Source organism: Mus pahari, chromosome 13 (assembly GCF_900095145.1).
Source record: "Mus pahari chromosome 13, PAHARI_EIJ_v1.1, whole genome shotgun sequence".
In the NCBI taxonomy this organism is placed as follows: Eukaryota; Metazoa; Chordata; class Mammalia; order Rodentia; family Muridae; genus Mus; species Mus pahari.
Window position 1 is genome coordinate 26,787,134 of NC_034602.1, and position 16,302 is coordinate 26,803,435.

General features: G+C 46.5%; 2 protein-coding genes and 1 pseudogene across 6 annotated transcripts in view; 2 read left to right on the top strand and 1 right to left on the bottom strand.

Annotated features, from left to right (window-relative positions):
- Nucleotides 1–3,600, top strand: part of Maea (macrophage erythroblast attacher) — a 40,073-nt gene extending 36,473 nt beyond the window's left edge. Inside the window, exons 7-9 of the mRNA XM_021210279.1 lie at nucleotides 704–837; nucleotides 1,910–2,105; nucleotides 2,573–3,600. Coding sequence (XP_021065938.1) covers nucleotides 704–837; nucleotides 1,910–2,105; nucleotides 2,573–2,668 — 426 coding nt within the window. The 3' untranslated portion in view covers nucleotides 2,669–3,600. The remainder of the gene's footprint in view (nucleotides 1–703; nucleotides 838–1,909; nucleotides 2,106–2,572) is intronic.
- A 776-nt stretch (nucleotides 3,601–4,376) lies between these two features.
- LOC110330893 lies at nucleotides 4,377–5,559 on the bottom strand (annotated as a pseudogene). The gene is made up of 2 exons (XR_002380972.1): nucleotides 5,554–5,559; nucleotides 4,377–5,163 (listed from the first exon to the last, which is right to left on the bottom strand). The product of XR_002380972.1 is annotated as a 60S ribosomal protein L7a-like (transcript).
- A 4,102-nt stretch (nucleotides 5,560–9,661) lies between these two features.
- Uvssa (UV stimulated scaffold protein A) overlaps nucleotides 9,662–16,302 on the top strand; it is a 41,755-nt gene continuing 35,114 nt past the window's right edge. The window contains exons 1-2 of one of the 4 annotated variants that reach the window (XM_021211018.2): nucleotides 9,662–10,095; nucleotides 10,316–10,415. In XM_021211018.2, coding sequence (XP_021066677.1) covers nucleotides 10,318–10,415 — 98 coding nt within the window. In that variant the 5' untranslated portion in view covers nucleotides 9,662–10,095; nucleotides 10,316–10,317. Of the gene's footprint in view, nucleotides 10,416–16,302 lie in introns of all 4 variants that reach the window. The other 3 variants (XM_029545465.1, XM_029545467.1, XM_029545466.1) reach the window with 3 other exon arrangements.

Sequence of the window (16,302 nt, forward strand, 5' to 3'; positions counted from 1 at the left end):
AAAAAAAAAAAAAAGCTAGCAGGGTAACAGGCTTAGCCCGTCAAGTCCTGTCAGTGACAGATTTTTAGTGACATGAAAGAGAAAGACCAAGATCACACCAGAAACCCTGGTCTTAGGGGCAGACAGGAAATGTAGGGTACAGAGAGCTAAAAGAGAACTGAAAGAATGGTTTTGATAAATTAGGGAGGGAAGAACCAGGGCATTAGTGAGGGAGGCAGAGAGGAAGCTTCCTTTAGAGTCGTGGTTGGACCTCAGAAGGGCCCTGAAGGCTGATGTTGTCCCTTCTATTTAGAGCTTCTCAAACTGGGCACAGTCCTCCAGTGACTGCATCTATACAAATAATACTGAACAGTGCATTTATAAAAAAAGGTGGAGGTGAAGTGTGTTGTTACCCTAATGATCTGGAGGCACATGTGCTACCGTATCTACCTAAGTCACAACATTACTAGGGATAGTTCTGAGCTGAGGTCATTTGTTATTGTCTGTCTAGCATTTCTTCTGGAGTGACCTCTCTTTCAACTTTAATTCTCTGCAATTCTGTTTCATTGTTTCAAGACCTCGGGATACAAACCAGGGAGTGTTCTGGAACATTAAACCAGCAGGTGTCTTGTATGGCTGTCTGGGCATCTGTACTGGCTCCTAGTACTAGGGCCTCCTAGTACCTGCCAGGAGAGGGTCCCAGCACCTCTGCTTTGTCTTTCAGGACCTCCTGGACCCAGCCCGGTGGCGAATGCTGATCCAGCAGTTTCGATATGATAACTACCGGCTGCACCAGCTGGGAAACAGCTCTGTCTTCACCCTCACCCTGCAGGCTGGGCTCTCAGCAATAAAGACACCGTATCCTTCTTGCTCTACCTTATCCTTTAGGTGAAGGTTGAGAGGGCCTAGGGCCCAGCAGCTTGGTCTTTCTTTGGTCTGTGTGTCCTCTGTGGCTTTTCCATTTCAAGTGTTGCTGGTACCTGATACTGGCTTCCCAAGAGTCCTGGAGACTTGAACCCTAACTCTCTAGCCAGTTTGACTTCTCAGCTTGATTCATAATGGTCAGGACTCCAGAAAGGTGGCAGCCTCTCTCCGCAGGAAAGACAAGAAAGGCTGACCACTCCTTGTTTATATTTGGCCTACTATGCCTTGAAGGTGACTGACCCATCCCTTATGACTCATAGCTGACCTATTCCTTCCTGTAATGGACACTTCCCAATCCTCCAGCCCCCCATTCTGACTTCCCATGGTAGATTTTCATCTTTGGTGTGGCTGATCTTGTCCCTTGTATGGTTGATCCTTGCTCATATGTTTGACTCCCATCCCTTGTACGGTCCCTATAGTCAGAACTCAGGCTAACCTCTTGGGTCAGACACCACCACCACCATCAAGGGTGACTCTCTTTTGTATGGCTAAACCTCTCTGACTGAACCTGTCCCTTGTGTGCCTGGCCTGATTGCTACATGTAGTCAAATCCATTCTGTATTACTGTCCCACAAGGTAGTGACTTTTCTGGCATCACAGCTGGTACCTGTTGTGCTGTGCTCCAAGCTAAGGCTCAAGGACCATCCTCACCATCTCTGGTGGACTGGAGAGTACATGTGTGCTTGTCTGCCACCTTCTGGCAATCCACCAGAACATCTCTGTTTCACACTTTGCCTGCTCTCTGAAGAAATTTGAGTTGGGTGTGAGGGTGCCAGCAAGTGTGCTGTTGTGCCACTGGGTGGCAATACCAATGACTTGTCTTTTGTCAGGCCTCTGTGAACATTGATAGTGAATGACTATGGCATTCTTTTAACTTGGAGGTTAGCTCTGTTTGTTTTCTGCTTGGTGTCCCTGTGGTCATAAGGATGCCCTGTGGCTAGAGTCACAGCATACCTGCCTTGTTGCTGACCTTGTTGGAACAGCCTTTCCTTAATCCTGTGTACAGACAGTGCTACAAGGAGGATGGCAGCTCCAAGAGCCCTGACTGCCCTGTGTGTAGCCGCTCTCTGAACAAACTGGCACAGCCCCTGCCCATGGCTCACTGTGCCAACTCCCGCCTGGTCTGCAAGATCTCTGGTGATGTGATGAATGAGAATAACCCTCCCATGATGCTGCCTAATGGCTATGTCTACGGCTACAATGTGAGGGCCCCGAATATTAGGGCTATGGGCTGGGCTGGGCTGGGCTGGGCTGGGCTGGGAAGAGCAGGGCAGCTTCGTGAAGACAAGGGCACCAGGGTGGGGCCATGCCACATGTGACAGGTGTGCCTTCAAGAAGTGACTTTGTAGGATTAGATGGCTCCATAGTTAAAAGCGTTTGTTGCTCTTGCAGAGGACCTGGGTTTGGTTTCCTGCTTGGTGGCTCACAGCCATCTACAGCTATCTAGTTCCAGGAGTGACTTGAGTTCCATGGGATCTGACCTGCTGTTCTGATTTTCATCAGGCATCAGACACACACATGTACATACCTGCAGGCAAAATACTCAGAAGTAAATACTATTAGTTGGTTTATTCTATGGTAGCTTACTTTTTGGAATGAACCTTAATTCAGATCTCAGTTTGCATGGGATTTTCTCATTTTAATGTGTAACTCTGGTCTTGTTTTCCAGTCTCTGCTTTCTATTCGTCAAGATGATAAAGTTGTTTGCCCAAGAACCAAAGAAGTCTTCCACTTCTCCCAAGCTGAGAAAGTATACATCATGTAGGCCCTGCGTTGCTGCGTGCACGCCCTTGGCCAGAGGCGGTGGTGGGTGGGAGCCATGCCCTCCTGCCCTGACCCCTGACCCCAGACCCCAGCCTGCATCGGCATTTGTTTCTTGCGACCAAAGATCAGTGAGCAACGACAAATACTCTTAGAAAAAGAGGAAGTGAGATTTAATAAGTCTGTGCTTGAGAACAGCGTTTGATTGGTAGGATTTGTAACATAAGTCGACGATGCCTCTGCAGGGTCTTGCACCTCTCAAAGGAAACTTTCTCTACAGTGTGACCTGAACGTTCACCCAGGAAATCCAGAGCATCTCAGAAGTAGGAATTGGTTCATCGGTTATTTCCCTGTGTTTCTCCGTTTCCTTCCTTTTGCTAGTGATGGGACTCAGGGGAGCTTGAGGAGCAGGCTGGTCCTTTGCCAACTCCTGTTGGTCACAACTTGGGCAAGGTGCTGGCCACACCAGGTTGGCTGCAGTGACTTGTGACGTGGTGCCGAGGCCTTTCCTGACTTCACTGTCTAGCTGCTGCCAAAGCGCCGTGCACCACACGCACCTGGGCTGCTACTTGAGGAGGCTCTGCCCACGTGGCCAGTGTCTGGGGCTGTGTCTGCACAGGTTCAGTATCTCACCTTCCAGCACCGCCTTATCTCCTGCTTTGAGAATGTATTCACGGGAAAGCCACTGGACTGAGTTTCTGCAGAGGCCTTGCCAGGTGGTTCCGTAGTCCTAGAGTGTACATGCTTTTCATTACAAAAACTGATAGTTCAGCTAAAATAAGTACTGACGGGTTTTCAAAACAAATGAACCATTGTAATTCACACACACCCATATTGTAGAGGTTTGTATCTAGCGCTTATTTTTGCATGTTGATGTTGATTAGCTAATGAACTGTAAATGTAAAGCGTGTTAATAAAATAGCTTTCTATTTCTCATTTGTGTGTGAGGTGTTTGTAAGACCTCAGGTCTCTTTTGTTAGCCCTGCCACCCAGTAGGCCATGCAGCACCTCTGTGGGACCTGAATTTGCCTGTCACGACAGTGAAGGACACTCAGCATACCTATTTTGTTTTGGCCCAGTATACAAAACATTGTCTGCTAACCACCAAAGGGCTGTTCTAAGGACCGAGGGCATAAATATCTAGACTCCTCTGGTAACAGTTGGCTCCTGCTGGTCTAGCCAGTGCCCACCTGGAGCCAGAGCATTGCAGGCTTGTTGGACCAAACTGGATCTTGATAGCTGTTCTTATGCTCTCTGTTCTTGGGATCTTAGGAACCAGTGTTGGAGGCAAGGCTTCAAGCTGTACACAGTGCCAAGCAGGTGCTCCGAGTGTTCTCTTCACTTCCCCTTACGCATGTGGGGCAGGTCTTTCTCTGACTCTTTAACCCTCTCTTTAACTCTGTAGCTCTCATTCTTCCTCTGGAAGCTGCATTGGCCACATCACCTACTTCTGCCCGTGTGGCCAAACACAAGTACCCCAGCTCAAATTGGTGGGGGTACCCACTGCTTCCCAGTGCTCTCTGGGGCACCTTATGTGTGTGTGTATGCCCTATTTTGGGAGTCTCTGTGACCTAGCACCAGTTGACACTTATCATTCTGAAGTCACAGCCTTCCTCTTCTACCCATGGTACCAGTGAGAGGTGGCAGCAGAATGACCCAGCATTTTTTTTTATTTTGTAATTATATTTATGTACAGAAAACTTAGTGTACATTTAACCCAATTTAGTGGTGAGTTCTTTAGCCTTTGCCTTTTCCAGCTTGGCAATGCGAGCCACAGACTTAGGACCCAGGACGTTGCCTCCCCAGTGGCAACGGATCTTGTCATATCTGTCATTATAATTAGTCCTAATAGCTTCCACCAGCTTAGCCAGAGCACCCTTGTCTTCACAGTTAACTTGTGTGAAGGCAACAGTGGTGCATGTCTTCTGTGGACCAGGCACCCCAGCCTGGCCTTTCCCTTGATGATGCAGTAGGGCATCCCCATCTTTTGACACAGAGCAGAGCAGGCAGGAAAACCACCAGTTCAATGGGGTCTATGTCATGGGCAATCACCACCAGTTGAGCCTTCTTGTTCTCCACCAAGGTGGTGACTGTATTGACTCCTGCTCGGAGGACAGGTGGTCTCTTGAGTGGGATGTCGCCTTTGCCAGCAGCTTGCTTCTCAGCACCGGCCAGTAGCCTTTGCTTCTTCTCTTGCTTTGTCTCTGGCCTGTACTTGTGGGCAAGCTTAAGCAGCTGAGTAGCTGTTTGCCTGTCCAGGGCCTGGGCGAACTGGTTAATGGCAGTAGGGACTTTGAACCGCTTGTAGAGGATGGTTCTTTGCCACTGCAGCCTGATGTAGTGGGGCCATTTGACGAATCGCGTTAGATCTCTTTTGGGCTGGATGTCCTGTCCAGTGCCGAAGTTCTTGGGCCTCTTCTCGAACAGAGGGTTAACCACCACCTTGGCCTCCTGCTTCTTCCCCTTGGCCTTTTTTCCCTTTGGGTAATTGCTCAGCTGCTAGAGAGAGAAAGACAGCACTATTTTTTTTTAACCATGCAGTGTATCTGTCCTTTGGGTTGAGTTTGATTATTAGGAAGTTGCCTGACATGACATTCATGTGACGAATCTTTACATTGTGGGGAAAGGGAAGGTTCAGGAGCCTTCTCCCCTCACCAAGGTTCTCCAAGGTAAACAGATAAGGAAACGGGAGAGTTTCAGCTGCTTATAAGCTACACAGGGAGGTAGTGGCACATACCCACATAATCCCAGCACTCGGGAGGCAGAGGCAGATGGATCTCTTGTGAGGCTTAGGCCAGCGTGGATTTCCAAGACAGCAAGAGCTACACAGAGAAATCCTGTCTTGAAAAACAACAAACTACATGGGGAACTTCTTGGTACTGAAGCTACCTCCATGTTCCTGTAAGCAGGGCTCATAAACTCATTGGTTCATGAACCTAAACTTGAATCCTGTCTCTGGTCTGCTGCTGCCTTGACTTTTCCTGTAGTGTAAGTCGGCATGTCCCTCTACTGTAGTGGCAGTTGCAGGATTTCTGCTTTGGGTGAGAAGACATACAGGTGAAACTGAGCTTTCTGCCTTGAGGGATCCTGCCTGCGTGAGGGACACATGGGAAGAAACATGTAGATACCGATGGAGGCAACCTACAGAAGATAGCATGTGAAGGCTCATGATTCCAGAGCACTATTAGAGTCCATGACTATCATGGTGGGAGGTATGGCAGCAGGCAGGTGTGCTGGCGCAATACCTGCTTGGAGAGGTCAGATCTTGAGGTAAACATGAGGCAGAGAGAGAACTAGGGATGTTACAGGCTTTTAAAACAAGACTCACCCCCCTCAGTGACACACCTTTTCCAAGAAGGCCACACCCACTAATCCTTGAACAGTTCCACCAAGCATTCAGACTTGAGCCTATGATAGCTATTCTCACTCAGACTACCACAGATTTGTATGTGAATAGATAGGTGTGTGTGTACTCATTGGAGGTTAGAGGATAACGGTATCATTCTTGAGGTATGTTACCATGATTGTGGAGGTAGGAGCTCTCGAGATGGAAATCTCCGCTGCACCCATAGTGAGGTGGTCAGTGTGGCCTGCAGGTGAGGATTTTGCAGGGTGATCCAAGGTCCCACGTTGAATTACATGTTTGTTGGTCCCTTCTAATTAGCAAAACTTGGACTTTAGTGGATAGTGGGGCCAACTCTATGGTAACACCCAAAAGCACCAGGAATAAGGGTTATTGATTAAGAGTACTGGCTATTCTTTCAGAGTACCCACGTTTGGTTCCCAGCATCCACATGGTGGAATCTTTGATGCCAAGTTCCTGAGAATTCAGTGCCTTCTAACCTAGGGAACCAAGTACATGCATGGTGTGCACATACTTGCATGTAAAAAAAAAAATTTAAAAATTAAAAACAGGAAGGGAATACACCATGCATACAACCATTGAAGAGATGTTTGGGTAAAAATTGTGTATGAGTGTTTCCCTATATATGTGTATACAGGTGTGTGTGTACCACATGCTTACAGTGCCCACAGTGGCCAGAAAAGGGGATCAGATACCTTGGAACTGGAATTAGAATGTGAGCCACAATTCCCATGTGGGTGTTGGGTTTGAATTGAACCCAGGTTCTCTGCAAGAGAAGCAAGTGCATTTGAGTGCTGAGTCATCTCTCCAGTCAGCCCCCCTCCCTCAGGCCTTTTGAGCTTGAAAGTGTGACTAGGAAGCTAGATGGATCATAGAGGGATAGACCGAATGGTGCCTCCAGTCAGCGGGGCTGCACCCAACAAGACGACAGAATAACTCATGTAAGTGATGGGATATATTATTATTACAGACCTTGCTGGCTTGTTTAGTTTCCTCATAGTCCCAAGACCAATTTTCACTTGCTTTGAGTGAAAGGCAGTGGACCTTCAGAGATCCTGCCCACCACTCTATATAAAGGTCCTATTATATAATGCTAGCCTTAAAGTGACTTTCAAGTTTGGCAACACATCTGGAAGAACAGCCAAAGCAGCCTTTAAAGACATTGAAGGTTGTGTCAGTGGGGGAAGGATTAGGCCTGAGAACAAATAGGGTATTGAAAGAAAATCTCAGTGCCACGGGCAAGCTACCTCATGAACTCTTGGCCTGGGTGCCAGTGAAGCCCCCATATACAGGCTTTTGTTGTTTTGTTGTTCAAACAGCCTCCCTCCGCAACCCCTATCCCCCAATAGCTGTAGCTGTCCTGGAACTCACTATGTAGACCAGGCTGGACTTTAATTTAAAGGATTCATCTGTCCCTGCCTCCTGAGTATGAGAATTAAAAGGCAGATGCCACCATATCTGTCTTTGACTAATAACTCTTACTATTAGACTTAAGTCTGTTATCTGCTACTTGTTTCTGATTTGTCTTATCTGTTCCCTTTTCTGTTTTCACCTGTATCCATTTTTGTTTATTTTAAATTAATCACACGGGGAAGGTGGTGAGACAGAGTTTCTCTATGTTGATCTGACTGTCCAGAACTCATTCTGTACACCAGGCTGGCCTCAAACTCACAGAGATCCACCTGCTTCTGCCTCCTGAATGCTGGGATAAAAGGCATGTACCACCATACCTGGCCTATCTTTGCAATCTTACAAGTGATGACCCACTTTTCTGCGGGATCAAATCTAGGGCCTCACACAAGCTGTGTAACCTCACACAAGCTGTGTAGCCTCACACAAGCTGTGTAAATGCTCTGTCAGAAAGCCATTCTCTGCCCTGCTGCATCTAATTAATTTTGTTACTTTAGGGGTTCTCTAGATGGTAGTGGAATGTTTTGAGAAACGGGTCATTAGGCAGTTATATCGTTATATGTGACCATAGTGTGTACTTAAACTGCTATATCATTAGGTGTTGAATTTGGTTTGTCATCAACTGAAATGACATCATATACTATGTGACTGTTTATCACAATATACCTTCAAGTAGTATACTGATTTATGTAAGAATACAACTCTTGGAACATATACTACCATTTCCTCCCTCCATATCACTTGAGTAGCTGTTGTCATAATTCTTTCCTCAATATTGAACTGTGGCTTATAAAAGAAATTTGCAATCCTTCCATCAGCTTTATCGTTTACAGTTCTTGAGTTGCTTGGAGCCTGGATCTGTCCTCATTTCCTTCCCAGGATTCCCAGTGAAGTGCCGGCAGGCCACTGCTTGCTCCCATCTGCAGCAAGTTCAGCTTTTGAAGAATGCCTCGCAGCACCTATGTACAAGCCTGGCTTGACACAACCTTTTCTTTTACTTCTTTAAAAGACATTTTAGAATTACTGAGATCACGCAGCTGCTGAGCCTGGCAACTTCCGTTTGAGTAGTGGAACCCACCAGCTCTCAGAAATTGTCCTGATCACACTGGGGGTGGGGGGCGCCCCACCTTCTAACCTCCCAATAAAAAATGTAAAAATATCTTTATTCATTTCATTCAGACATTTCATTCTCTTTAAAGTTTGGGGGTGGGGGTGGGGGCAATCTGTGCATGTAAAATGAGAAACTACAGTCCACGATCAATCCCACGAGTGTATGAGGACTGGGACCTGCCACGAGGTGGTGGGAAGAGCTCAGATTCCAAACAAATCACGTATCCTCACGTATTGAACACAAAAGAAGGGGGTTCCGGGAGTCCAGTTGACTTTGTTCACTGACCCGGATTCAGGGAAGGGTAGGTAAGTGGGTGGGGCAGTAGGCACACAATGCTTTCAACAGTCTAGTCCAGAAGCTCAAGGCCATCCTGTAGGACATACAAACGGGCTGAATGCCCGCTCTGTGGGTGCAGACCCGAACCCCAAACCGGATACACAGGGAGACCAGTGTATGCTTCCCCTTTTGCTAAGCGAAGCAGGAGCTGACAGCGGAAAGGCAGAGCGAGATGTGAGCCGGCTAAGGCGGCAGTGTCTGGGGTCTGTGCGTCCAAGAGTTGTGCTGAAGCAGCGTGAGGACGGCAAGGGCCAGAGTCCTGAACATTGTGAAGCTGAGGAAGGGAGCAAGCAGCTCTAGCCGAGAGCCGCCGCCGTATCTTTTACAATCATCTACGTTGAGACTGAACTGACACTTTAAAACATCCAATCAGTGCAACCACCATTACCCCAGGGCAGCCTTGCAACGGTGCCTCCCACCATGGCCTGTCCTGGGGTGGACAACTGACCCGGTCAGGGAGGGGGGCCGACCCTTCCCAACCGGATTTGCGCCCAGATTCCCTTCTGAGCTTTCTTAGCCGATATATGGAGGCTGTACATAGGCCGCGAGCCTCCTGGTGGCCAAAGAACTGATCCCCAGATCAAAACTTCTTTCTGCACCTCAGTTTCAGACTCCTGACCCAAAGCCACCGCCCCTTTAAGAACTTGCTGGGCCCTCCCGCCTCCTTTTTCTCGCGCTTAGTGCTTCTCGATCTGACCCGCCCCCTGGAAGCGCGCTGCGTCACCGCGTTGCCCCGTCCTCGCGCCTGCGCTGTGGAGCCAACCCGGCAAGTGACGGAGACGGGTGGCTGGCGGCCTCGTCTGAAAGGGACTGGACCAGAGCGGGCGCGTCGCGGTGACTTCCGCTTCTGCGCCGCGGGTCTTCGCGAGTGTGTGCCCGCTGCTCTCTGGGGCCTGTAACCGAGCTCTGTCTACACCGGAAGGGGTGGGCGAAACAAGCTGCTGCATCCTGCGGGCCGTGTCACCGAGGCTGCGGGACGCTGGTACTACGTCTCCTGAGGCAGAGGGTCAGGCAGCGAGTGCGGCGGACCGAGGGTCGTGGCTGGTCAGATTCTCGGCCCGCGGGGTCGGATCAGTCGCCCCCGCAGTTGTCCAAAGACTGTCGCTTGCAGAGAGCGAGTATCCTGGGCGGCCAGATTGAGTAAAATTTAGTGACATTCCCCTTTAACCCGCGGTAACGTCACCCACACAGCTGACCGAAGACTACCGGAGTTAGTCTCATCTTTAAAACCGAAGGGCTTGATGGTCTTCCATGGGAATGTGGTGGCTAGCCTTCTTCGCCTGGGAGACATCCTACAGAGACACCCTAGGGCCTTTGCCGCAATCCCCAGTATTTGGAGCCCCCCCCCCCCATAAACTTTGTTGCTAAAACTAAGACCGTGAAGTATTTATTGTATGTTAACTCGGCATCTCCGCGTCCCTTGTTTCTAGATATGGATCAGAAACTTTCACAGTTGATAGAGGAGCTCACAACCTCAGGAGAATCCCAACTCAATGCTCAGAAAATGAAGGAGCTGAAGAAAATTTGCAAGTATGTATTGAGGCTAAATGTGCCATAATAACTGGTCCCCTGAGCACCCACACCGTGGAGATTGTGGGCCCTCTGCCCTCTTTACACCTCTGCCATCTCCTGCTTTCACTACCTAGGAAGGAATTATCTGATCACCATTGGTGGCATTTGTCTGTTGTGAGGTAGAGTCAGGAGGAGCATGAGTTCCCAGCAGCGTGGGCTACATAGTAAGGCCTGTCTCAGAAACCACTAAAGGATTTCTGGGGCTGTAATCCCGGTGTACCTGGGTGCAGAATGTAGCGCAGACTCTGAACTTGGTGCCTCTGACCATTTCTGTAAAGCAATCACACCATGTCAGTAAAAGTATATCATCTTCTTTTCTGTTGGAGTAAAGAGTTCATGATTGGGTCAGTGGCTCTGGCCTCCCTGCTCCCACCTCCACCCCCAGGGATGAACTCAGGAACCCCAAGCCTGCTAGACAAACTGTACCACTGAGCGCTTGCACGTTCGTTCGTGTTTTCTCTCTCTCTCTCTCTCTCTCTCTCTCTCTCTCTCTCTCTCTCTCTCTCTCTCTCTGACAGATTCTCATGTAGCCCAGGTTGACCTTTTTACTATGTAGCTAAGGCTGGCTGTGAATTTCTAATCTTCCTGCTTCCACTTAACAAGTGTTCCTTTGGGATCATAGGCATGTACCATCATAGAACCCATTCTTTAAGATAGTTATTCTCATCCTTTTTTTTTTTTTAAAGATTTTTTTAAAAATTTATTTATAGGGCTGGAGAGATGGCTCAGTGATTAGGAGCACTGATTGCTCTTCCAGAGGTCCTGAGTTCAAATCCCAGCAACCACACGGTGACTCACAACCATTTATAATGGAATCCGATGCCCTCTTCTGGTGTGTTTGAAGAAAACTACAGTGTACTCATATACATAAAATAAATAAATAATTCTTTTAAAAAATGTATTTATTATATCTAAGTACACTGTAGCTATCTTCAGACACTCCAGAAAAGGGCATCAGATCTCATTACGGATGGTTGGGAGCCACCATGTGGTTGCTGGGATTTGAACTCAGGACCTTCAGAAGAGCAGTCAGTGCTCTTACCCACTGAGCCATCTCTCCAGCCCCAGTTATTCTCATCCTTAATAATCCCTCAGAAGAAAGCACTGTGATGCTTGCTGCCTTGTTATTTGAGGTGGTCTTACTTGGTTAGGAAGCAAAATTCCTTCATTGCCTTGGTCACTAATGATCCTTTGTTTATAAAATGAGGGAACTTAAGTGATTGTTCTGAAGTGGTAGAGTATTCACATTGCAGTAAAAACTCTAGTGCAGACCTGGTTTAGCTGTACACCCCAGAAAAACCTCCAAGTATGATTTACACAGGGTATTGAAATGGGACTAGAGGGGTCACCCAGAGGACTTTGAGAACCTTTTGCCCCATTTCCTGTAGAGGATTCTGGTCTATGCATTCAGGCCTGTCTGGCTGACACTGGGGTTCAGAGGGCACCTCTAGAGGGGTTCTAGGCTTTTATGTATCAGAACAAAGATTGGGTGGGTAGTAGTAAGTAAGCAAGAAAGTTTCTTGAGAGTGAGTATCCTTCCAAGGGAGAAAGCTGGCTCAAGCAGGGAAAAGTTTAACGTCGCAGATGTCTCTGCTATACAAAGACTTGGGCTTATTATATCTTACTGTGAGTGTTTGCTGCTCTGTCTGCTGTATTTCTACATTTCAACCTCATGCATTCCATGTCTGATAGTTTGAATGAGAATGGTTCATGTATTTGAGTGCTTGGCTCCAAGATGGTGGAATCATCTGGGAAGGATTAGATGGTGTGGCCTTGTTGGAGGAGGTGTGTCATTCATGGTGGGCTTCAAGGTTTTAAAAGCCCACTCTATCCTTAGTTAGATTTCTGCTTTATGTCTCAAGATTTGAGCTCTCAACTATTGTTCCAGCTCTGTGCCTGTCTGCTGTTGTGTATTCCCCCCCATGATGTTCATGGATTCACCCTCTGAAACCATAAACCCCAATAAACGATTCCTTCTGTAAGTTGCCTGGATTGTGGTGTCTTATCACAGCAATAGAAAAGTAACTAAGACAGCGCCTCGTTAGCATCTTAAATTCCCCCAGGGATGTACATTTTTTAGTATTCTATTGAGTTATAGATTATTCCATAGATAATATATTATTATTCTATAGATTACCTTCAGGCACTCTGGAGTGCCCGTGTTAGTGATTCCAGTCAGTTTTAGGTGGTTTTAGGTGGGAGAATTCCAGTTTTCCTCTTTGCCAACTTTTCTTTTTATTCTAACTATGTGAGCTTTGTACACGCCCTTTTGGACCTCACTTTCCACTTGAGATCTGTGGATCTAGGAATCTTTTAGGGAAGCTAAAGAATGACAATCTGGTGGCTGCTAAGATGGTAACCTGCGTTCAATCCTAGAAACCTGTGTGAAGGTAGAAAGAAAGGACTGATCCATAGAGTTGTTCTATCTTCTCCACACATGTGCTGTGGAGTACACACCCACACATATAGTCAAACACACAATAATAATTTTTCAAGTTAAAAAAATTCCCATCTAGCGTCTATAAGTGCTTCCTTGATAGCTCAGGCCATGTAAGAGGGACCACAAAACTGCTGTCCAGTGACTGGAGAGAAGAATGTGGATTCTCCAGCTGAAATTGTTGTATCTTAGACCCACAGTGAGTTGGGGCTTCTCACATGACTTGCCTATAGGTCAGTCTACTAGAGGCATTTTCTTAATTGAGGTTCCCCCTTCCCAGACTAACTTAGCTTGTGTTAAGTTGACAAAACAAACAAACAAACAACTAAGCTAACTAACACAGGCCTCCAAAGGGCAGTCACCAGGAAAACTATGACCGCGTGTTTGCCCAAGAGAGCCGTCTTTGTGTAGCTTGTTCCCAGTCTATTTGAAATACTGTTTTGAACTTGTCTTAACCTGTTGACCCCAAACTGGCATTTCTCTTTGAGCATTAGGTAGGCTTACCTCTGGGCTTTTGTTAGCACATCAAGAGCCATCAAGTTCTGGAGGACAGCTGACCTCATGTTAACTCTTGAGTTTAGGAGTGAGATATATCCTTTAGGCTTAGAAAAGAAAAAACTGTTGATTATATATTGAGGATTTTACAGGGTGCAAAAGAATAATTTCAAAAGGGAATCCACCATTAGAATAGAGTAAAGGGAAAATAGTGTGCGGTTATAATCATTGAATTTATACTATACAACAGTATAAAAAATGTAATGAAGGGCAGGAATGATGTCTTAGTTGGTCAGGTACTGCCGAATAAACACGAGAACCTGAGTTTGATCCCTGCCATGCTTGCAGAAATCTGGGTGCGATGCCATACATTGAAATAGCAGTGCTGGGAAGACAGGCATGAGGATCCGTGGCATTCACTGGCCACCCAGCCTATGTTAATCACTGAACTCCAGTTCCCAGTGAAAGACTGTGTCAAAAAACAAAGTAGGCAGCATCTGAGGAGGAACAGCTGATGTTAATCTCTGGCCTCCACATGCTGCACATACACATTCATGCATATACACACATATGTGTACAGATGCACATGTACATGTGCCTACACACACATGAACAAGGACACCCACCTGCATATATCCCCACAAGTAACAAAGAAAAGCATCAGGTTACAACTATTGATAGATTTGTAAATAGGATTTACCTTTATATTTAGGAAGTTAAGACACTTTTTTATTTATTTGTTTGTTTGTTTTTTTGTTTTTTGTTTTTGTTTTTTTGAGACAGGGTTTCTCTCTGTATAGCCCTGGCTGTCCTGGAACTAACTTTGTAGACCAGGCTGGCTTCGAACTCAGAAATCTGCCTGCCTCTGCCTCCCATGCGCCACCATGCCTGGCTCTTGAAGATAATTTTTACATTTAAAAAAAAAAACCAAACAGTTTGCCTATGTAAACAAGACTGTCTTTAAGGCATTTTTTTTTTTTTTTGATTTTTCGAGACAGGGTTTCTCTGTGTAGCCCTGGCTGTCCTGGAACTCACTCTGTTGACCAGGCTGGCCTCGAACTTAGAAATCCGCCTGCCTCTGCCTCCTGAGTGCTGGGATTAAAGGCGGGCATTCTTATTTTTTAAAGATAATTATCTACTTTGTATGAATACTTGGCTCACATGCATGTATGTGTGTATGCACTATGTGTGTGCTTGTTAGATTCCCTGGAATTTGGGTTACAGATGGTTGTAAGCCATTACGTAGGTTCTGAGAATTGAACTCAGGTCCTTTGCAAGGGTAACAAAGGGCTCTTAACCACTGAGCCATCTCTCCAGTCCTTTAAGGTATTCAGGAGACTGTGAAGACTCAAAACAGGTTTTATCCTAGAGACTAACGTCTTTCACTAGTTAGTTATTAGACATCAAGAGTAAATTCTTAAGTTCTTTTAGTCTGGATGGAATAGGCCTCTGTCTACCCTGAGGCGTTATCAGCAAACAACAGAAGGCGTTTACATTTTTAGCAGGCTCATGTCTGAGCATTGCTGTGACTGGTATCGCTTGCAAGTACCTGGATCTCCATATTCTAGCCTAGCTGTAGAAGTAATGCATGGATATAAGAAGGCTCCTAACTTTTAGGTGCGGGCCCCCCAGTGGTATGCTTGTTGTTGGACCATGTTTGGGGCGATTGCAAAGGTTACAGCTGAAAACAGTACCTCCTTTGGCTTTGAGCATTCCATCCCCCCTGGTTATGCACAAGTTTACTTAGTAGGCCCAGGGTTACTGCTTAAAGGCTGTGTTTTAGTTTTCTGTTGCTGTCATAAAAACACCATGACCAAAAGCAACTTGTAGGCTGGGGTCGGGGGTCGTTTCATCTTGAAACTCTCAGGTCACATTCCCCACTGAGGAAAAGCAGGGCAGGAACTGAAGTAGAAGCCATAGAAGAATGCTGCTTACTGGCTTGCTCCCCATGGCTTCCTTGGCCTGCTCGCTTATACAGCTCAGGACCACCTGCCTAGGGACTGGACACCAGCAGTGAGCTGGGCTCTTCCACATCAGTATTAATCCAGAAAATACCGGCACAGACTTGACGACAGGTAATTGGATAGAGACATTGTTTCAACCTAAGTTTTTTTCCCAGATAACTCTAGCTTGTGTTAAGTTGACCAGAAATCAAACAAACAAACCCAACAATCAGATCAGAAAGAAAACAAAGCAGGATTGGAAACAAAATTAATATTTCCCTCCCACATTAGTCATTTCCTGTTAGATGAATTATGTCACCCAGCAGGTTTTGAGGATCCCAAGCCTCCTGCCATCCCCAGTGCTCTCTCTGCCTCCTGCTTGTGGTTTAGGATGTGAGTGCTCAGCTAGCACTCCACTCAGCTAGCCCCAACTCTAACTCTGACTCTCAAAGGCACCTTTGTCGTGGTGTTTTATCACTACCAGAACAGTGACGAAGAAGACATGGATCAACTTCTCTGGTCTGTCATAGTTAACAGGTTTCCTAAGTTTTCATCCCTACAAGGAGGCTTTCTGTCACCAGCCTACATCTATGGGTCCCTGTTGGAATATCATGATCCCAATTGGTGGGTTCCTGATCTGGGAGGATATTCACTCAGAATGGACAGACATGAGAGTTTGAATACATAATTTGTTACTATACTTCCTCTTTTCTTCTAAGATCTGCCTTTTGTCACGAGTACGAATAATGAGGACCAAGTAGAGATCCTTCCACCCTTTGGCCAAACCTCCCTCTAGCCAGGCAGAAGATGTTACAGTAAAATATCAGCCTCCTTAGGTTCTCACGATCAAATATATTTCTTTTTTTTTTTTAAATTTAGGTTTAGACCATTTTTTTTTTAAGATTTATTTATTTATTATATGTAAGTACACTGTAGCTGTCTTCAGACACTCCAGAAGAGGGCGTCAGAT